The following is a 22,899-nucleotide window of genomic DNA, read 5'->3' on the forward strand; positions in this document are numbered from 1 at the left end:
TTTATATTTATCTCATATTGATAGATACTAGGCACTGACTATACATCCTGGTTTCACCGTGTTAAGCAAAAGGGTATGCCCGCCGTGTGTCTCTTTGGGGTGGCAATTTTGCTCTAACACCCTCGACCCACCCAAATTCACCCTAAAAATTATCCACCCATCTATTAATTAATTCCATTTAACCATTTAAAAAAGAATAATATATGAATAAAAAAGTATTATATAAAATCCATCTCCTTAAGATATCACACGTAAACACTACGTGAGTCCCTCGTCAGTATAGTGGGTTTTTCAATCATTACTAACAATTGTCTTTAATAGTTCTATATGTCAAATTATAAAAATCAAATTACTCAAAATTTAAGTAAAGAGATCAAAATACAATTTTTTGAATACAAAAATTAGGAAAATTGATCAACTTATTCATAAATTGCTAATTGAAAATAAAACCATATGGTTGGACCAAATTTCATCTATGTAAGCAATTCTCATTATCGTCTGTGTGTATTAAATATTTGTTGTAATATATGTGTATGCAATTTTGGGGGTCAATATTGGATAAATAATCATATTTAATTTCACTTGCAATGTCAATATAATACACGATTAAGTTTAAATGTCATTTGATTTAATCAACCTCGTTATCTATCATTCCTTAAGAGGCTTGACATGATAAAAAAAATAAGCATATGATGACGAATCTCATAAAGAATGCCTGGGAATCTCTAAGTATATTTCGCATTGGTTACAAAATATATCCGGTTCTGTTGCTTCAAACCTTGGAACAGCCTGCCTTTAAGCTATTAAGGGCCGCATGTCATAAGGTCAAAGGACCCTCGGCTTCATATTAAGGGCTGTCAACTTATTATAGATAAGTATGGAAAGCATGAGGATTGAAGGCTCAAGATCAAGATAAATGCTCATCTTTGTTTGAGTAGGAGCCTCGGAAATGAGAAGGACGAGAGGAAATCAATGTGGAGAGACCTAGCTGGATTGAAATAACAAGAGTGAATGGTACAATATCAGAAAATTAAGTGAGCATTTTATATTGCATATACAATAATGGAAAATTAGCTGCATTATTAACAATAAGATGAAACAATGAATTCCATCGATTTTTTAACTTTCTCATCAATATTGAATTACTACAATGTCATGTTGTACAAAGTTTGAAAGCTCTAGTTTCTGGGTTATCAGACATGTATTTTTCTATAAGGAATAAACCACCACTCACACAAGGAACATTCCCATGAGCCCAAGAAAAAATGCTCAGTAATGCGAGAATCTTTCATCGGTAATCCTTGAGAGCGTCAGGTAATCAGCTTCAATTATCGATCGTCTGAGTATTCTTTTCTCCAGAAGCTTCCATCTCGGACTGCTTACCAAATCCAAGTTCCGACAAGTCCTGCTTTGCCATCAAATTCCTGTGAAATGCCAACCAGGAGTTACTAGAAACGAGCAACCATTTTCCATTTTAAAGTCAGAATAATCAATTTAAAAATGAGCTCTTAGGTCAGGATAGAGATTTGTTCTATGTTAGATGGGTTTGGCATGCATATATAGAGGATTATGACATGGCATTTTTGGTAGAAACAGAAACTGAAATGATATATGGAAGGTCAGTAAAACGGAGCCACAGCAACCTAAACTTCTAAGCAAACAGATATTCTTTAACAAAATTTTCTGTGAGAAAACAAAAACAATATCATAGGAAAAACATGAAAACGGGTACCAATCACGGCAGAAATCTAAAACAATTTAAAAATGCTAATAAGAATATGTTCATAATACATCCTTTTCTTTATCAGAAGCTAAGACAACTCCCACTGTAACTTGATTCACAAAATCATTTTTTGGCAAAAAAAACAAGCACACTTAAAGCATAAAAAGATGCAAAAAGAGAAAATTAACACTCACTTTTCCATTCGACACTGCAAGTATTTCTTGGAAAATTGTCGACATTTGTCCGATTTATGGCCAGAAGTTTTAAGGCAATTGAGGTACTCTTTCTTCTCCTGAAACAAAAAGCCAGTACAAAAAGGACACCTTCCACTCAAAATCTCAATTACAAAATCCTTGTTCAAGAAAATAGTTTCTTTAAAGAGCTTCAAAGCAACATCACTTACCAAGTCACATTCATGCAAATGATCCAAAGGGAAGATGCCTTTCTCTGGTGGCACTGGGCTCAGCCCTCTATTCCCACCAAATGCACCACCTGCCCCAAAACCACTACTAAGTTACTTCAACACAAGTAAAAGGAATAGAAACAGATTTCCCAGCAGCAGAAATGGGGAGGCTTTATTTGTTCAATTAATCTTCAGTAAGGTTTGGGAAATTACAAAACCAGCATCTTCCCAGGACATTTATCAAACAGCTTATGAATTTCCAATCGAACCTAAGAAAATAAAGGGCTTGTCAGAAACAACAGACCCAAGAAAAGGGTTTCTTTATCAAGCTTCAAAAGTATGGGAAATTGACGATTGTCAATTTTCAAACGCATGAAAAAACGATATTTTTAAGGACTATAATGGCAAGCTGGAAACTTTGAAGAGATTTATTTCTAAGAAACACAATATATCTCGTAAAATTAAATGGGGGAATAATCTCCATGTTATTTCATTACCTGCGCTCATTTGACAGTGTTTTGATGGCTAAGTTGCCTCTGCTTTTAGCTCTTCCAGTGTTTGCTAATTTGCTATTCTCTCAAAAGACTCACAGGGGTTTCAGAAATGGGATTTTCAATCTGCGGGCGTTGGCAACCCGGAATTAGTCGGATCGGGTAGAGTTGGTTTTAAGTGTTGATGGACCCGAATCAAGATGGGTTTTTTAAGTGGAGTTTATGCACATATGAATGATTATGGTTTTCAATTGATAATAATACTAATGATATTTTTTAATTAAATAATAGTATTAGAAATATTACTAGCAGTATTACCACGTAATGTTAAACTAATGTTACGTTAAGTGCTCAAAATATTGCAGTGAAGGTTGCAAATTGCAATGGAGAAAAATGCACAATTTGTGATTGATGGAGAATATTTGGATACGCATCTTGATGGGTAGTATGTTTCTCTAACCCATGTGAATGAATTTTGACATTTAACACTTTCAGATTTCTGTAAGGTAAAAATGAAAGGAAAAATTTGTGTAAAACTTTGCTGCTTGCCACTCGGGCTATCCTAATCTCTACTTTGCTTTGCTTGTAACTCTTGCATGAACATGATCCTCAGACTGGAATCTGCCGTCTAAGACTATGCTGGCTGTTTTCTGGATGAAGGTGCGGCCCCTGATGTTGGCCTAAATGCATGTGGATGCTGAATTATCACCAAAACTGAGTCTCTAGGGCTTTTGTCCCGGACAGAAGTTGGCTACAGCAGTAAAAAGCATTTTCGTAAACAAGGGAACTTGATGTTCCAAGCAGCAGACTACTAAACACAAAACCCTATTGACATCACAGTTAAAAACGCAAATACGGAATGCAGGTTGTTGAGAAAGTATAGCATTGGTGCGTGAAATGAGTTTCAAAGATAATAGATGTTGATGCATGGAGCAACAACTCAGGAAATAGCTCTTACAAGCTACAACCATCAATGAATGTAAAGTTGAATCTGACTTGCTTACCACACCAATGTGCCATTCATGACTTGTAAACTCTCTGAAAGTTGTGGCATCCATTTCCTGCAGTTGCATGACTTGGTATTGTCAGAAAATAGAAAATAAGAGTGAAGCTTTTTTTACAGAAGTATAATCCATTCATCGACTCCAGTTTATGGAAGGCAATAGATTAACAATTACAAGCAAGTTATTTCTTGATATCTTAAAAATAAATAATGTAAAATGAGACAAGCTGCACCAAGTGGATATAAAAATCAATTTAATCATTTATGCAATGTAAATTACGATTTTAAATGACTCCATTTAGATGGAAACTTATGCCCAGCTCTCTAAGTCTATTATACAAAGTATAGATCACAAAAGAATTTAGTCAGAATCTTCTCTAATTGTTCAAATGGCAAATTTTAACTTACTATACGATAGATCGGAGGAACCATTGAATCCACTATGGATTTCAAAGTTGGCATAACTGAAAAATGTGTTGCCAACTCTTGTGACCTAAAAGTCCATCTGCAAATGACAAGGAGCAAAAGACCATTAACTATTGTATTGAACTGCTTAATGTCTAAGCAAGGGATTAATAAACATTTTATGATGATACTTTTGATCTACAACACATGAGTTCGCTAGTGACTGAGAACTACAAATTTCCAAGGACTCATGATTGCGTGATTCATGCATACCCAATGTACATAAAGATGCAGAATTGTGCCCACTCTCGAACCAACAACCGAAGCCAGTAATTCTCTGAGAAGTCATCCATGTTTAAGTATATCTAAACATAAAAATGTCACGTGGTCATATCAGTCATGAACTTATGATCTGTACATTGCACATATTACCATAGCCAGAGAAGATGAGGTTGACATATTCATACCACAGTTTCAGCCATGGCAACTATTAGCATAGCACCCTGAAATTTCCTGCATAGTTATGAACCAAGCTTAAGTTATGATATTTTCTCAATAAACACAATCAATTAATTCAAATATTTAAATGGAAACGTACTTGAACATTTTGTACTTCGCATAAACAGCATCACGCATTGATTGGACATCCTCATCCTCGATAAATGTCAACTGTTCCCGCAACACTACTAGATTTCGTGATATATGGTGAAAAATTACATAGAATGAAATTATGTAATTAAGCAGTAGAAGAACCTGTAAAACGGTGCATTAAAAAGTACTATTAGTGAATTAGTTAAAAGGTGAAATAAGCAGAAGTTATTGTTAATTAGTAGCAGAATATATTACCTAATCAAGAAACTCACCGTGAAATAAGGTACAGAAGCTCTGTAGCCAACAAGAGTTAAGTAAAATACACATCCCAGTGCAGCAGTAGTCCGGCGCTCTGTTACTGAAAGGCGCTCACAGGTGATGCAGTATCCATGAGAGATCAGCACAAAGGAAACAAATGAAGCTGTCTGAAAGAGCACTCCAGTTACATACACCCCAAATGACATCCACAGTGAACATACCTGAAGATAAAAGCATGAATACCTGCAAGAACAGTCCCTTAAAATCTGAACAATAGCTTTGTCACAAAGTAAAGGAGAGTTTAAATAAGCAACATAGCTAAACTTCGTATAGCCATGAAATGCAGCTTGTAGTACATACACCAGAGTTTCGGCAGTGGCTTTCTAATTATTCAAACTACAACCAAATTAAATAAATAAATACCATTAACTTTGCTGTTTGACGGAGACTTCCCATTGTCTCCACTATAGCTGATATTTATTTCATCTCTTTGATCATCATAATCATCCTCATACCCAGCCTGAAACTTTCCCTTGCAGACTGGAAATTTTGAGACTTGGCATTACAGAGGTTTTCCGATATGCAGAATAGTGGCATCGAATCAATTAAAATGGAGTAACACTCAGAGAAGCAAAGCTGTCATTATCACAAATTTTAACAAGCTCTTTCCCATTATGGGTGCAACTGATGAGGCAATCAAAATGCCCATTTCTAAGTTTTTAACCAAAGAATCACAAAATTCTGGATACTTGGAATTACATACAAACGTGATGCTCATAAAAGCCCATTTCTAACTTTTTGTTTCAAAGCTTAATAAAGATAAACAATTTGGGTTTCGTTGCAAGATGGAACTTACCAAAAAAGGAAGGATAGTGTGAGTTGAAAGGCTTTGATCAACGGAACAGACGCAAGAGTCCACTGTAAATTATTTGTCTGTTCTAGTATAACAATAACACAACAGAAAAACAAAATTACAACAATGATAAAAGTTCATACGAAACATCCAACAATCTGTCATTATTAGGAATGGAACAAAAATGAAAGAGACAAAATTTCCATGAAACAACTATGTGCCTTAACCTTATAGAAAAGAACAAAATAAGATAACTGGATTTAGAAGGAACATCTAAAGTTCAAAACCAACAGATAAACTTAAAAACTTCTTTGGCCAATTTCAAGATGACTTAAAATTTTTGAACTTTTATAAGGTAACTGCATTTTCTTCTTTCAAGCTGTATTTATTTATATCTAAAGCAAAAGAAAAAAAAGGCCACGCTTCTCATTAATAAACTGATTACAATTATATCAACAATTAAACCCAATTTACTTAGTGGGAAAACTAAAAGAAAAACACAAAAAAAAAAAAGAAAAAACAATGAACTTTGGTGTCAGCTTAACATAAGCAGTTATAAATTTTCATTTTCTATCAAACAAATTGTGGGAAAAGAAACCGAAAAAAAATCCAACCAAAGCTAAAGATTTAACAAAGAAAGCAGCAAAATTCGATCAAATGGAACGCAAATTTTCTCTAAAAAAAGAAAACAAAAGAAACTAGAAGAAAAAAGACCTGGAAGTGGCGGTTTTTATAAGTGTTGAACGTCCAAGAACAAGCGGAGAAGAACCAAATGGAAAGGAAACCCAAGTAGAGAGAAGGCAGGGGCCGATACGACTCGTCGAGTCCAACCGGGTTCGACTCACCGATTTCTGACACGTTCATTTTCAAGGAAGGAAGAGAGAGAGAGAGAGAGAGAGAGGTAGGGTCNTTCAAGGAAGGAAGAGAGAGAGAGAGAGAGAGAGAGAGGGGTTCGGCTGGGCTTTTGTTTGTGTTTGATTAACAAAGTTTAGTGTTTTAATGTTTTAATTGTGCTTTACTAAACACTTGATAGTTTTCAGATTACTAAATAGTTGATTGTTGTTGTTGTTGTTGCTGTGCTGCCTTGTTGTTGGGTTCAGCTTTGGGTTTTATGTTTGGTTTTTATACTAAACTGTTTATGTTCTTCAATTCTACCGTTAGTAACAAGCTACTTACATTTCTTAAAACCTCCTCTCTCTTTTTTTTTTTTTTGGTGAATTTAAATTCAAAGGAGTTTTTGTGAGTTAGGAAAAGGGTAATCTATTGAAAATAAAAGGCTTGTAGAGCATAACAACTCTGAAGACTTTGTGTGTGTGTTTTAGGGTAGGGGATGATAGGAATGCAAAGAGTATGGGGCCCAAAGTTTTAGAGGGAAACAAAGTGCATGTTGTTTTCATTCAACAAAACCAAATCACTCCTCATTACTAGCCTACAATTTGGAGCAACAAATCAAATCCTCAAAGATTATTCACACCTTGGGTCAAAGAATCTTTCTTTTTTCTTCCAAAATATGAAGGCTATGCCTTAGGGCTGCCCTTACCAACAAACGTGGACAGCACCATTATCTTATATTGTCACTCCATTATTTCCAAAGTGGGATTTTGACCAAATCAAATGCAAATGAGAATGTTCACCAAACCAAGGCCCTTTTTTTTAAATCATGAGTTTGTGGGATCATCTACTTTAAGAGTTTAGGCCTACTGACTTTGACCTTCTTACAAACTATGGGCTCCTTGTAACATATCAATGCCAAAGTTTCAGATTTTTAAGTAGTCAAAATAAAAAATCAGACAGATAATCACAAGATATTAGTTGAACAAACTCACTCAACTCAAATTTTTGTTTCCTTCAATCCTAATCCATTTATTGAACTATTTTCAGGGTTTTTTTTTCCGAATTCAAGTACATGTAAAAAATAATTATTCCTTTTAAGTTACTATTTAGGATAAACTTTGGGGGGTTTTCCGGTTAAGTTACAGGTTAACTTTCCAAATTAGTGGTGGCATACTGTTAGGCAGCCTATTGTTTCAACCACTTTGAATTTGGATGACCAAGGATCATAAAGAGTAGTATTACATATATAGTTGGCAAAGTTAATTAAAATCACATATTAATCATATTTTGCAAAAGAAATTTGAAATTTTAGATTAACAAAAAAGCAAAAAAATTTGGTGCATATTGCAACAAGCAAATTTTATTTTATTTATAAAATTTTTTGTTTTTGTTTTCACATGACAAATTAATTTGTTCTTAATAATGGCTTGTATCCAATAATTTGTAAAATTGAAGTCGTTACCAAGAAATTACATGCCATGTATTCTTATTCCTCACTTCTATACTTTGGTTTTAAAAAACTTAGATTGTAAAACTGGAAATGAGTAAGAACTGCCTTACATTCTCATTTCATTGTAGTATATGTATAGTACAATAGGTATCGATAAGATAAAGTTAGACCGCACCCGAGCATTTGGCTCGTTATTTAAATAAATTCTTGAACTACACTAAAAAAATCAATTAAACTTTTATACTTTTATTGCATTCAATTAAGTTTATAAATTTTACTTTTAGGTCAAACAAGTCATTTTCACTATCTAGCATTCAATTAAGTTCATAAATTTTAATTTTAGATCAAACAAGTCATTTTCACTATCTCTTAACTAATTTTTGTTTGTCAACGATACAATTAGTACTTTTATATCACATCATTTACCACATGGTATGTTGACATGTTAGTTTGATGACATTAATGTCACATGGATGATAACATGGTAATAAAACTTACCACCTAATAATTGTGTGTTTATCTTTTTATTCCGTTACATGTTTAAAAATAATTGAATGAGGAATTTAAAAAAACATAAAAAAGATAAAAAAAAATTTCAAGTCAAACCTTCATTATCATCCTATTCGGTTCTTAACCTTGATTTAGGGTTTTTGTTGAATATTTAATAAATTATCTAAAAAGACAAAAAACCAAATCTTTAACTTTGATTGTCCATTGACACCGTTGAACACAAAATTCTACCATAATTCTCAAATAAAATTTAATTCCATTCTTGTATAATTGGATTCCATAACACATCCTTTGAAAATCCTAATACTAATTAATTAGTTCTAGACAGATAGTTTCACCATGAATACAAAAACCAACATTTCAAAAAATTTAATCTTAAGAATGGAACTGCCTAATATTTCTACAAAAATATTGAAATAAATGTAAAAAAATCATTACTTAAAATAAAATAACAACACAACAAAAAAAAAAATCATCAAAGAAACTTGGAAAAATTTTCATCTAGGCCATCTATGAAAACAAAAGAGGTTGTCATGATTCTTCTTCAAAGTCACGGTCAATTCCACATCTTCCAACGTCTTCCTCGCTCAGCCCTAAAATCACGAAAATGAAAAAATTAATCAACTAAATAAAAAGAAAAGAAAAGTACGCTTTCTAGAAGTTTAATTATGGGGTTCATCATATTAATGTATGATCAAATAGTACACCATGCATGGCGAGTGATGTTGGAAGAAGGTACAAAATTCTTTTTTTTTTGTTAATTAATTTTTTATGTCGGAACTAATTAATTAGTATTAGGATTTTCGAATGGTGTGTTTTAGAACTAAATTATACAAGAATGGAATTAGATTTTATTTGAGAATTACGATAAAATTTTGTTTCCAACGATATCAATGGACAATGAAAGTTAAGGATTTACGTTTTTGTCTTCTTGGATAATTTGCTAAATTTTCAGCAAAAACCTTAAATCAAATTTAAGATTCAAATTAGTTTGATGACCTTTTATTTAATTTATTTTTCAAAATATTTATTTATTATTTTTAAATAAGTGACAAGTCAAAAAAGTAAATACACAATCTCTAGGTGATAAGTTTTATTGTCGCATCATTTGGCATTGAAATCATCAAAATGACACATCAACATGTCATATGACAAATGATATTGTATAAAAGTGCCAACTGTATTGTTGATTAACAAAAGTTATTCAATAATTAATGAAAGAGACTTATTTGATCTAAAGTAAAAATTTAAAAATTTAATTGAATGTAATAAAAATATAAAAATTTAACTTTTATTATAATTCAGGATTTGTTTAGATATTTAGCCATAAAATTATAAAGGATTGCAAGTAATATAACATTTGAGTTCAACTTGAGGTAAAGTCAAGGTTCTTCCAATCTTTTTATCTTTGAATCTGTCGTCTTTCTTATCTTTGAATTTGTCAGCTTATGCTTCCTTCTTCTTACCTGTTTAATCACTTTTTATGGATTATTGCAACATATTTTTATTCTTGTTGTCATAAATTTGTTGTGGTTGCTTCATGCATGATTTGATGTCATGGTTGCATTGATGCGCTTGCCCATGTTGCTTTAGTTTAGATTTAATTGCATCAACTATTGAAGTTATTGCACTTATTCTAGTTGGTGTGGCAGCAGATTGACCATCACATGAGGTTCTCTAACATGTGCCTGCAAGATGGTGCACCATTGGTGACACTAATGTTGGATAGAAGATAAAGGAATCAAGCTTTAAATAAGGGTTTGGAGTAAAACCTCAAATTTCTAAATAGAAAAAAAATAAAAAATAGAAAATTGAATCTAAAGGTAAAATGGTTATTTTCAGGTGAATTTTTTTTATCAAATATTGTATATCAAAAATATCATTTGAAAAGAAATATTACTTAGATAAGCTTCTAAAAGCTCTTCCTTTTTGGTATGTGTCAAGATCGAACTTTACATCAAAATAATATATATAATATACTATTTTGATTAAATAAAATAATATATCATTTTCGTGAAAGCTAAATAATGTATTATTTGAATAAAAGTAAAACTTGCAAGGATTATTCTTTAGAAAATAAAAATAATCCGAATCACCTTTAAGAAGCTTTGCCTTTTCTTTTTCTCAGTTTGGCCGGCCTCCACACTTCTCATTTTCTTCTTAGCTTAACCTCCCTTGTCTTCTCTACACTTTTTTACTTTGTTCTTCATTTTTCTTGTTTCATCGTACGATCTCAGCCTTTACCTTTCTCTCTTGTCCATTTTTACTTGTCAAAAACCATGAGCATGTGTTCTTCAATTCCAAAGTTAAATTAAGGTTGAATTTGTAGACACTATGAAAAAATCATAACAAAAAATTATTATTAATTAATTAAAAAATGATGAAATGAGTTAAAAAAAAAAGAGAGTACTGGCAGGGCGCGGATGCACCCTGCCAGTACCAACCATGCACCCCAACAATGCTAGATGCGAAAAACTCGCGTCTGGCAGGGTAGTGGAGCAAAGCCCCTGTAGAAGCCAGGACCAAGCTGGACAACTGGGTATAAAACCCCATTGTAACACCTAAACAAAAAAAACCGACAATTCAAAAACCCTAAAAAAAAATAAAAAATCCTAGCCTCTAGCAGCCGAATACCACAACCAAATTTTCTCTACTCTTCTAACAGCCAGAATCAGCCACAAATATAAAAAATATATATATACCAAGCAATGCCAAAAAAAATACAAAAAAAAATAAAAAAATACGCAATGGGAGGAGGTGAGTAGCTGGGTTTTTGAGGGAATTCTTAGCTGGTTTTTAGAGAGATTTAGGGGGTTTTATGCGACTATTTTGGGAAAAGTCTTGAGCTTTTTAGGTATCCCGATCGAAGGAGAAAACAGGAAGTTTGAGGGAGTGCCGCCGGTTGTGGGAAAGGAGATCTGGTGTGTGGGTTTCGCTGCCGGACAAAGAAGGAAAGGTTGGGGTCTTGCTGTCGCCGACTAAGAGGACAAAATTTTGGATCATGGCGCTGCCGACAGGAAAAGAAACCCGATTTGGGGCTGTCGATTAAGGGAGAATAAGAGAGATCCGGTGAAAAGGAAGCTTTGGGTCCTGTCGCTGGTGGGCATAGAGAAAGAGAGCTGCAACAAGGAGGGTGGAGAGCCGATTTGAACGGTGAAGGGACAATCAACCGACGGTAGAGAGAGAGGTCCGTTTGGTGGTGAGATAGTGATGGAATAGAGGGGTTTTTTTTGTTTGGGTGAGAAGAGGGGTAGGAAGTGTAGCGAGAAGTTAAGCAACCGGCCGCTAAAGAGAGGAAATAAAAGCAGGAAACGAAAAGAAAAAAGAAAGAAGAAGCTTAAAGATCGATGGGCAAAACGACGTCGTTTTGCCCATAAAGTTTTGGTGCCACAAAGGGGTCGGACGTTGCTTTGGAACGGACGGCAGGTTGGGCTGATAGTTTGGGTCCATTTGACCCACAAAGGTAAACCCTTCTATTATTCTTCTCAAATTTGTGGAGTGATTTGGGGCTGGTTTATTATGTTGGTCCTTAGGATCAATCTCCAAATAGGTATGATTAGGATTTAGTTGTTTTAACTTAATATTCTAAATTACATAAATATTAAAATAAAATACCAATGGAAAATATTATATATATATATATATATATATACATGTACACATAGTAATAAGAATATTTAAGAATGAAAAGAATATTTAAACTTAAGTAAATGAAGCATATATGCAAAACAAAAGTAGATTGCTAAATAAAATATGTTTATAGTGATAGATTTAGAGAACAAATATAGCAAGAGTAAAAATAATAAAATAATAATAATACATAAATAAATGAAATAAGTGGTAGGCTAAAGATTTATATATAGATTAGATTAAGAAAATGGAAAATATTAGATTAATTATTAAAATAATTACAATAAAATAGTTATGAGAATCAATCTTAGAAAATTTAACTCTTAAAAAAAAATACCATGATATTAATTACAAATATAATAAACTGATGATGGGATGGTTGGACGGGACGCGAGAAGTCGCAATCCCTGACCAATTTTCCCTAGGTTCGGAATTCGAATTAAGGCCTCACCAGTACGATGGGAGGGCCTTGATTTCGAGATCCCAAAATTTTTATAAATGAAAATTTAACTATACAGAAATCATATTTAAAAAAAATATAATAAATAAATAATAATAATAAAAAAATAATAACGATTCAAATGTATATATATAATAATTGTATAAAAAGGTAATATCCATGGCATTAAATAAATAGACAAGTAGTATAAACTATCAACAAGAAAAATTCCAAAACAATAAGTAATTTCAAAGTTAAACACTAAATATCTAGTGATATAAACTATAGATTAATAAAATGTTATATAAAAGAAATAAAATAGAAAGTAAAAAATGGAATTAAACATAGATATAAAATTTTAGGCATTAGATTTGAATAGAAGATTGCTTACAAAAAAAATAAATAATAATATAATAATCAAAATATAAAATAATAAATAAAATAAAAATAAAAAAATAAAAAATAGTAAAAAATAAAAAAATTTTGTCCACTAAAATAACATGGAACCATAAACAATTTATAAACAGGAAATACAAGAGAAACTTAGAATAAAAAAATGTAAAGTATAAAAAAAATAATAATAAGAAAAAATAGAAAAATGAGATAAGAGGAAAATAAAAATGAAAATAATAATTAAATAGTATAATTGCCCAAAAAATAGATAATTGCATTAGCATAGCATATATATATATATATATATTGTATCGTGCATATCATTGCATATAAATATTTGCTCACGAGTTAAGCTCCGATGATGGGATCTTTCGAGGATTTTGCGAAGACGGGTATTCCTCGAAAAGTTTCTAGGTGAAAAGGTGTTCTCGGGTCTCACCAGTATGATGGGAGGGCTCGAGAGACATCTTTAATAAAAGGCTTTTGTCTGAGTTAGGTTCATTATGCACAAAAATATTATTTTAAAAGAAAACGTACGATAACCTCGATGACGGGAATTATTTGTTGAATTTGCGAAGACGAATTTCTCGGATAATTCCTTAGGTGAGAGAATACCCCGAATCCCACCAGTATGATGGGCGGATCCGGGAAAATATCCTCAATAAAAGGTTATTCGTCCAACATATTTTTATCCCACGCCATGCATTTCATCTTGCCTCACATTTGCATTCCATTTTAGGTTAAATAGGAGATAAAATAAGAGAATAATAACTAAGAAAATATAGTGAAATTAAAAAACAAAGCCTAATAGGATAATCTAAAAATGGTACCGTTCATGGAACGGGCGTTCCGGTGGTGCTAATATTTCCCCGGGCGTAACCGTACTCCCGAACCTAGATCTCAAAAAATGTAGACCAGTTTAAGGTCCTTTCGACGAGCTTAAATCTAATTAAGACTCCGCCGATTAGAATCGAGTCAATAGGTGGCCAATCACACCTAGTAAAAAAGATTGGTGGCGATTCCTAATTTTTTTAGAGTTTTCACTCGCATCTAGCGGTCGGGTTCCTGGACCCGCACGTTACAATAGAATTGACACTCTAAATATTATTATTCAAGGGTTTTATATTCAATATTATTTTTCATAAATCCAAGTTTTCTTGTTTTTGTTATTTTGTTAGGAGTTGAATTCAATTTTTCTATTTTTAAATTACCCAAAGTAAGACTTCTAAAAACACGTAAGTGACTAAAATGGGTGTGAATTTTGAGACAAATGTTGAAGAGAACTTAGTTCTAAGGATAGATTAATTAGATGGAAAATGTTAAAGTGATAAATTATATTTTCTTTAGCTTAAAAGAATGTATGTGAGAGAAAGTTTTCAGGGAAAACCTAAGTTGTTGAAATAGGTGCAAAAATATGACAGCAAGATAGGGAGAACCTAAAGTAAGAGAAACGATTGTTAGAGGTTGTTAAATGATTTAACTAAATTTCTAATCTTGAAGTAAATGATAGACTCCTTTACTGTGTTGGTTGTATATGTTAAGCTCTATTGAAACTCCAAGATTAACTAGCTAGAGGACCTTGGTTAAGTAGCTTAGCCTTGATTTAGTGACATATAAGGTGAGGGATATGCATTTAAATTATTTTTTTAAATTGCATGCAATGTTTAATTATGTTATGATCAATGTTTTAAAAAATATGCATAGAAAATAAGCCCTTTATATTGTATGTTTTGTCTTCAACTATGTCTAAATTGGTAATGTTATTAATTTATTTGAGAGCAGTGTTGTAAGCATATATGGTTTCTATGATTAACTTGTTTTATGAAATGCTATGTGTAGCATGACCATATTCTTTTTAATACATGTTGGACATAAAGATCTTTTAAAAAGTGAAATGAGTTATAAAGAAAATGTGAAACATTTTCAATATGGAGCACTTAAAGTGAGGACTTAGGATAACAGTAGTTTTGCTACCTATTGTGCACAATAAGACCACCCTAGCTAACATGGGAAAGTGGGGTAAATGGCACTAGTCTTGGGACCGGAGGATGGCACATGCGTTAATGAAGTTAATAGACTGGAGAGCATTAACTATATGGGTTGGCCAACCATCATGTGAGATTTGTTTGAATTTTGTACTTCTTAAGTTGCTCAACTAATGTATTAAATTTACATCATGATACTTGGACTATTTGATATATGTTGTTATAAGCTTTTCACTATGAACATGTTGGAATTTAAATAGTTTGTGAGCTGTGTGATTAGATTAAGTGCGGTAAAGTTTTGAAATGAGAAAAACACCAAAATATACATATTTTGAATGAAGTCTTAAGACTAATTTCTTGTGTATTAATGCTTATCTCTTGATTTCAATAAAAATGGTTCTTTTTTTATGTTATTTGAGACATCAAGACTTTGGTTTTCCAGAATATGATTATATCAACATTCTATAAATTAGATATGATGAATTCTGAGTACATGTATGCATAGTTTTATGTTTTCAAACAAAATTGCATGATTTATTAAATACTCTCGCATAAATACTTGTTTCCCTTCCTTATCCCTCACTGAGTAATTGTACTTACCCTTTCAAAATTCATGTTTTTTGTTTTCAAAACAGGAGTTAGCTAGATTGTAGAGGAGCAATTCTATCCTTATTTATCATTAGGTGTTACTATGGCATTCACTAAGCCCCACCAACCTATATCACTCTATTGTTCTGTCATGTTAAAAATACTTATGATGGAGAATGTATAAAGATAATGTTAGCACTTGATGTTATAATATTAAATTTAAGCATATTCAAAGTATGTTAAGTGTTTGGATATGAATAGTTTATGAATATAATGGACTTTTGCTATATGAAATGTGTGAAAATCTATCTCATATTAGTATGACCATAAAACTTGCTTGAACTCAGTGGGTTTTGCTTATTGGATCCTTGCGCTGGTCATGGTTTGAGATTAGGTCGTGACATTTGATAAGTGCATTTGCTAATTGGTGTAGTGTGGAAATGTGTTTGATATGAAGTTGTCCTTGATTAACCTTTTCTCTAACAAAGAAGTAATCTAAAGCAAGGTGCTTCATCTTTGTGTGAAAAACAGGATTTTTGCAAGTGTAAGTTGCACTTAAATTGTCATAATACACATTTAGAAAGTTAAAGGCAAATATTTTGAGTTCTTGAAGTAAAGATTAAACCCATGTGACCTGGAAAACAACAATTGCAATAGCTTTATATTCAGCCTTTGTGGAAGACCTGACTACTATTTTTTGTTTTTTTGAGCACGAAAAAATGGGAGTCCTACCAAGATATTAACAAAGGCAGAAGTAAATGTTCTATCATCTAGATTTCCTTCCCAGTCAGAGTTTGAGAAGACTTTAAGAGAGAAAGTAACTTCTTGCTTAATGAGCAGACCATGAAACAATGTTCCTTTAAGGTATCTCAATATCCTTTTAAGGTCTTGATAGTGCATTGTGGTCAGTTTATGCATAAATTGAAAAAGTTTATTGACAACATAACATATATCGGGTCTTATGAGAGTGAGATACTGAAGTGAACAAACTTACTTTTTGAATTCTACCTTTTTTTTATAATCTTCTGAATTCTACTTCATTAGCTTTTATAGAGCCGTCATGCAATGTGAGTGACCTTGAAATAAACAAAGTTGTGGTACAATCCTTAACTCCTAACGTGTCAGCTTGTGTAAGAATATCATAGATACAGTTGTGTTAAGACAAGAATAAACCCTGTACTGTAAGAATAACTTCAATGCTGAGAAAATAGTTTTGTGAGCCAACATCCTTCATATAGAATTGCAAGGACAAAGTTTGTATTAAGTTAGGAATGAGCTTTTTATTGTTGCTTGTCGAAATAAGATCATCAACATATCCCAACGTATAGGTAGGCTTGCCATTGTTATTATAAATGAATATGGATGAATCACCAATAGAATTGACAAAACCATACGAGAGCCAAATGCTACTTAATGTTTGATATCATGCCCTCGAAACTTGTTTGAGACCATAGATTGTTTTCCTTAGTCTACAAACAAATTTTGGTTTAATTTTTTTTTGTATAAACTAGGGAGCTATTTCATGTAATCTTTCTCAAAGAGTTCACTTTATAGGAAAGCAATATTGACATCCGTTTGATGGAGAGGGCCATGTATTTGATGTTGCTAAGCAAAGAACCAGTTCGATAGTGATAGGTTTTCTTACAAGACTATATGTTTCACGGAAATCAAGAACTAGCTTTTGAGTAAAGCCCTTGGCCACTAATTTGGCCTTGTATCAAGATATGGACCCTTCAAGATTTCTTTTTAGCTCCAAACACCCACTTACAGCCAATTATTTTTCTATTTGATGGTGAGGAAACTAGTTCCCAATTCTAGTTATTAGTGAGGGTAGCATATTCATCAAGCATAGCTCGTTTCCAATGAGGACATTTTAATGCTTGAGTGACACTAAAAGGCTCAATGAACATATGTAAAGGATGTTTAGTCGTTTGGTGAACCTGCTTAGGTTTTAAGATATTATTTTGATACCTGGTGGATTATTTGAACCTGTGGCAAGGCAGATGCATAGGTGTTTAGATTAACCTTCGGATCAATAGTAGGAGTAAAAGATTGTATCTAAGCTGAGGAAGGAGGGTTGTTACACGCTTCTGCCACTTGCGCAGGTGGATGAGTAGAGAACTGAGTTGCAGCTTAAGTTCTCTGCTAATGGAACAATATTGGGTGAAGCATAGGCAAAATTCTAGGTAGAATTTGAATCACTAGAAATTAGAGCAATTGATGAAGATTTAGTGGTAAATGGAAACTTAAGACTCATCAAACAAGACACGTCTTGATACAAAGAGCCTTATTTTATGAGGATCTGGATAATAATAGGCACTCAGTTATTTTGAAAAACCAAGAAAAACACAAGGTTTAGATTTAATTTCAACTTTAGGTGTGTTTTATAGTTTGACCCATGGATAACACAAACATCTAAATATGCTAATTTTCAAGAACGGGGATGACAGCCTATTAAATAAGTAGACAACTGTAGAAAATAAAAATGACCAATATGATAATGGCATGGATGCTTGATGCAATAATGTTAGACAATACTTCTATTCCTTCCTTCAACGTTGAAGGGTGTGTGGCGGTGTTTGCAAGTGCTATATGCACAATGAAGCAAAGTCAGATTGCAGCTTAATGAATTCACCACCATCATCAAAATTGATGAACACTCCAAAAGTTTTGAAGTCGTTTTCAACCAACTTTTAAAGCTTAGGAAACAAAAAGTATGCATTAGTTTTATATCTCATAAGGTAGAACCACATGTATTTGATAAAATGATCAACAAAAGAAATATGACCATTTTATCTATTTAAATTAATTTTTATAATCACATATTATTTCTATTTGTTCTATGGGTTGATATTAAGTCTAAGGTCAGAATTAAGTTCTTGAAAGGGTTCTTTTGGGCCTTTAACAATTTCAGGCCTCGCTTAGACCAGACCCAACTCCTAGTTTTTCACTAACAGATTCTGTTAAAATAATTAAGATAAAAATCGATCAAACACTAATATTTAATCAAATTAAGCTAATAAATAGCATTAACCCAAAACTAAAAGAATAATCTGGAAGCTCAATCAAGCCAGCTGGCCACACAAGCAAACAAAGAAATTGTACAACCATGTGATGCAAAATGCGCTCTGCCAGCTGAGATTTCTTGCACCTGGCAGAGGCCAAGATGATGGGATCCAATGGCCAACTGAGGAGGTGCCAAGAACGGCATCCTCAGCTCCGTATAAATACAAGATGTGAAAAAAAAAAGAAAAGAGGAAGCCCTAGAAAAACAAAAAAAAATTAAACAAAACCCTTGAACCAAAAAATTAGAAAACCTTAGAAAACTTAGGAAATCAAAAAACAACTAGCTTTTCTACCAGCCGCATACCACAATCAACAGAAAAAATCAAAAAATTGTAGAGTAAAAAACCAAAAATATACAAAGAAAAATGAAGTATTGCTCTGAGAAAAGATGTAATTGGATTTTTTGGTTATTTGTAGGGCATCAGGAGTGACGGTAGAAATCTGAGCGAGATAAACGGAAGAGCGAAAGGGAAGATCGACGACTTGAACGGTGGAGGCTTACGGCAAGGACTGGAGCTTAAGGCAGTTAGGGTTTGGGAAGAAGAAGAGAGGTTCGTTTGGTAGAGAGAGAATGAGAAAGAGAGCAATGAAGAGAGAGAAAGAACAAGGGGTTTAAATCGGTAGGGTTTTAAGGAGAATAGGTGTTAAAACGACACTGTTTCGGAGGATTCAAAAAGCTCTTCAATAGTGCTTGAAACGGTGTTGTTCGTAGCTGAAAGTGCAGGCTTGAAGCTGTCTACTAGAGAGAGAATGAGAAAGAGAGAAATAAAGAAAAAGAGGCTTCAATGGTACGATTTTAAGGAGGATAGGTGCTAAAACGGCACTGTTTCGGAGGATTCAGAAAGCTCTTCAATAGTGCTTGAAACAGCGCTGTTTGTAGCTGAAAGTGCAGGCTTGAGGCTGATCCTTAGCAAGACGGGCGTGGGCAGTGAGTTGGGCAAAGAGAGAAAGATGATAGCCCATTTCAGCAACCTGACCCCTTAGGCAGTCCTTAACCCAAACTTTGGTATGGTTTTGGGCCCTTTAGCTTATTGGGTTTGGCTTGTTTGTTTGTCTTTTTTTTTTGTTTTATATTTGTCGTGTTTATTTATTTAATTTCTTTAGTTCTTTTCCCACTAATATATATAAATGCAATTTTTTTCTTATGAAAAACTTAATTATATAAAATATTATATGGTAATATATACATGTAGGTATACCAAAATAAAAATAAAACATGTAAACCTGTAGTTTACTTTCTACATAATATTTTAAATTAGTTGATGTTATGGAAGGGAAAATCTTGTGGAAGATGCTCCTAAAAAATTATGTAGAATGTTTAGGCTTAATGTGCTTGTACATGTTGCCTTAGTTCGAACTTAATTGCAGCAGATGTTGGGGATGCTGCACTTATTCTAGTTGGTGTAGTGGCAAATTGACTTACAGATGAGGCTGATGATGCTTGTTCTCTAATAGTATGTTTTTTTATCTTTCTTTGTCACAACATTGTCCCCAAACACATGCTATCTAAATAAGTCTCTATCTCTTTTTCCTTACTGAAAACTATTCAAATCATTCCTTATTATCATGCATTTTCACAAAAGTTAAATTTGTTAACAGTCGGCTGCCTAAACTCAATGTTTTGATGTACTTTAAAAAATTCAGAAAATCCTTTTGTCTATTGCATCCATTCCATTCAAGTTATTTTTAAAGTGTAAAGAGTAGGTTTAAACCTCCCTTCTCCCAATCCTAAAAAAAAAATTTAGATGGCTGGACCTAGTTATATCCACTCGTATTGATTTTGCTTTTTTTTTTTTCGTTTTACAATTATTTCTAACTATTCAAAACCCACTTTTTTATGGAGGAGAATGCTGCCATTTTTGCATTAAAAATGGCCGTATCCTCTTAGGGTTTTTAATGCTTATTCTTCATTTGAGTGCCGTCCCGATCTCGATTTCTCCGGTGCATCGATAGGCAACAAGCTCGAGTCCGATCGAGCCGACGGGTAACGACGGCATCATTTTGTATTGGAGGAATCGACGACGAGGGTTTGTCGTCTCTGATCTTTCGTTTCTCGCCAAAGTTCGTTCGCCAGCTCAGCATCAAGGCTTGCCCCAACTGTAGCAACATTGGTGTCCCGCAAATCGTCGCGGCTTCGTGGTCGAACAGTCCCGCCTCAAGTTCCCCTTCCTCAGCGGTGGCTGCAGCTCAAGCAACCGCAGCCACCACCGTCCACATTTCTGATGACGTGGCAGTTGTACAAGGTTGTAATGACAACGGTAGTGTACTGAGTGGGGGTTCAGATAATTCAACGACATTCTTTTTGAGCTCTGATAGGACCATCACAGTTCATGCTATTGACAGATTAGGTTGGGGTATAGTTATTGTTGCAATTACTACTCCAGTGATTAACACTTAAAACTTAGGAGCTTGTTGACTTCAAGGAGACACGCCATGAAAGTTTTGAATATGGACAGCGTGGAAATCTGACGACAGTGGTTGCGGAAGAGAAGATAAGTGCACTTGAGGGTGCTGAATTGACCCTAATTGTGGCATATGGAATGTGCGTTAGCACAGTCAAGTCATGCTGATGGCATTGGTTCTTGCTGGTGGGCATATGGTGACAACAACGAATTGCTACCAGAAGACTAGGACATTCATTGAGACAATTCTGCCTAAAATGGGAATCTCGGCTACTGTTATGGACCGTGCTGATGTGGATGACTTGGAGGCTGCACTGAACAAGAATAAAGTTTCTCTTTTCTTTACTGAGTCTCCAACAAATCTGTTCCTCAAATGTGTTGCATAGAAAAAGTTTCAAAGCTGTGCCACAGCAAAGGAGTACTTGTCTGCATTGATGGTACCTTTGCTATACCTCTTAACCAGAAGGTGCTGGCCCTTGGTGCTGATCTTGTTTTGCACTATGTAATAAAATTCATTGGGGGCCACAACGATATTCTTGCTGGTTGTGTTAGTGGCTTTTTTTTTTTGAAAAGCAAAAGCATCACTTTTCCATTTCATAATAATAATGGAGAGCAAGACCAGCCAAGGTCTGGAAGGTACAAAAGCACGGTCAACTTTGTGACCCAGTAAAAGCAGAAAACAAAAAACAGATAAATTCAATCCTGTGGGCACCCAAGGTTGCATAAGAGATCAGGGTACACACAATTTCATCCAAATCTCCTGGCAACCTCAAGGCCTGATCCTTCATCGTCTGTACAGACCATATACATCCCAAAGAAGTGACAGAAAAAAAAAAAAAACTATCCATAGCATAATGATCTTGGCTGGGAAGAGGCAACGCTGCAATTCAAGGTAGTCATTGACAAAAAGACCAACAATAACGTCAAAGAATTCACGACCCTCATCCTTATCATAAATTCTCAACAGGCAAAAAATAAAAGAAAGAAACATATAAAAACATTGTGTTAGTGGTTCTGAAAAGTTGATTACTGAAATTCGTACTTTGCATCATATTTTGGGCGGTACTTTCAATCCGAATGCATCGTATCTAATCATCAGAGGCATGAAGACATTGCATCTTCATGTACAACAACAGAATTCAACAACATTAAAGATGGCAAAGTTTTAGAGGCTCATCCTTGGGTGAAACGCTTCTATCATCCAGGTTTGCCAAGTCATTCGGAACATGAAATTGCCAAGCAACAAATGACTGGCTTTGGTGGTGTGGTCAGTTTTGAGGTGGATAGAGATTTGATGACCACTATCAAGTTTGTTGATGCATTCAAGATACCAAACATTGCCCCATCCTTGGGAGGATGTGAAAGCATAGCGGATCAGCCAACTATAATGTCTTATTGGGATCTTACCCAAGCTGAGAGGCGTAAGTATGGAATCGAGGATAACTTGGTTCGATTTAGCTTTGGAGTTGAAGACTTCAAAGATTTGAAGGCTGATATACTCCAGGCCCCTAGAAACCATATAAAGGCGTGCATTGCCTTCCTTATATTTATATTTAAAATTTTTGACTGTTCATTACAAACCTTTTGGTCTGGTCTAGTTGTTTTGGTGTTTCAATTGGCATTGATCTCCAAAGTTTCTGTTGTGTTTCAATTGGGCAGCTCATTGCTTGAATGAAGTCATGATCTTTTGAATAATGTGCAACTTTATTTAATGCTTTTTCTCAATGCGATGCAGATTTTGATTCAGTAAAAAAAAAAAAACCCACTCTTGTATGAGTTAAAGGATACTTGGACTTGGTTCCTAGATCAGCCCAAACTTGTTTTCGTGTAGAATAAACCCAATGAAGCAATTAATGTTAGTTGAGCTGAGCCAAA

General features: G+C 33.8%; 2 protein-coding genes and 2 pseudogenes across 2 annotated transcripts; 2 read left to right on the forward strand and 2 right to left on the reverse strand.

Moving 5' to 3' along the window:
• Window positions 1,056-2,787, reverse strand: LOC18595987 (cytochrome c oxidase assembly protein COX19). The gene is made up of 4 exons (XM_007024196.2): window positions 2,624-2,787; window positions 2,127-2,215; window positions 1,918-2,015; window positions 1,056-1,424 (listed from the first exon to the last, which is right to left on the reverse strand). Exons 1-4 carry the CDS (start codon window positions 2,631-2,633, stop codon window positions 1,325-1,327), a joined length of 297 nt encoding a protein of 98 aa, XP_007024258.1. The 5' UTR covers window positions 2,634-2,787; the 3' UTR covers window positions 1,056-1,324.
• Window positions 3,002-6,933, reverse strand: LOC18595988. Its single transcript, XM_018122637.1, has 10 exons — window positions 6,676-6,933; window positions 6,442-6,624; window positions 5,731-5,807; window positions 4,889-5,117; window positions 4,624-4,778; window positions 4,493-4,538; window positions 4,299-4,390; window positions 4,029-4,125; window positions 3,622-3,678; window positions 3,002-3,368 (listed from the first exon to the last, which is right to left on the reverse strand). Exons 2-10 carry the CDS (start codon window positions 6,589-6,591, stop codon window positions 3,252-3,254), a joined length of 1,020 nt encoding a protein of 339 aa, XP_017978126.1. The 5' UTR covers window positions 6,592-6,624; window positions 6,676-6,933; the 3' UTR covers window positions 3,002-3,251.
• Window positions 20,491-21,709, forward strand: LOC18595989 (annotated as a pseudogene).
• LOC108662445 lies at window positions 22,020-22,699 on the forward strand (annotated as a pseudogene).

This window comes from Theobroma cacao, chromosome 6, assembly GCF_000208745.1.
Source record: "Theobroma cacao cultivar B97-61/B2 chromosome 6, Criollo_cocoa_genome_V2, whole genome shotgun sequence".
NCBI lineage: Eukaryota > Viridiplantae > Streptophyta > Magnoliopsida > Malvales > Malvaceae > Theobroma > Theobroma cacao.

Bases quoted from the DNA above. Each gene is read 5' to 3' on its own strand.
- LOC18595988 (XM_018122637.1), bottom strand. From the start codon at position 6,591: ATGAACGTGTCAGAAATCGGTGAGTCGAACCCGGTTGGACTCGACGAG. The intron at 3,679-4,028 runs GTAAGTTAAAAT...ATGCAACTGCAG, and splicing joins TTCCTCCGATCTATCGTATA to GAAATGGATGCCACAACTTT. The intron at 3,369-3,621 runs GTAAGCAAGTCA...TTACTGCTGTAG, and splicing joins ATGAATGGCACATTGGTGTG to CCAACTTCTGTCCGGGACAA.
- LOC18595987 (XM_007024196.2), bottom strand. The intron at 2,016-2,126 runs GTAAGTGATGTT...TTTTTGTTTCAG, and splicing joins ATTTGCATGAATGTGACTTG to GAGAAGAAAGAGTACCTCAA. The intron at 1,425-1,917 runs GTGAGTGTTAAT...GGCATTTCACAG, and splicing joins TTGCAGTGTCGAATGGAAAA to GAATTTGATGGCAAAGCAGG.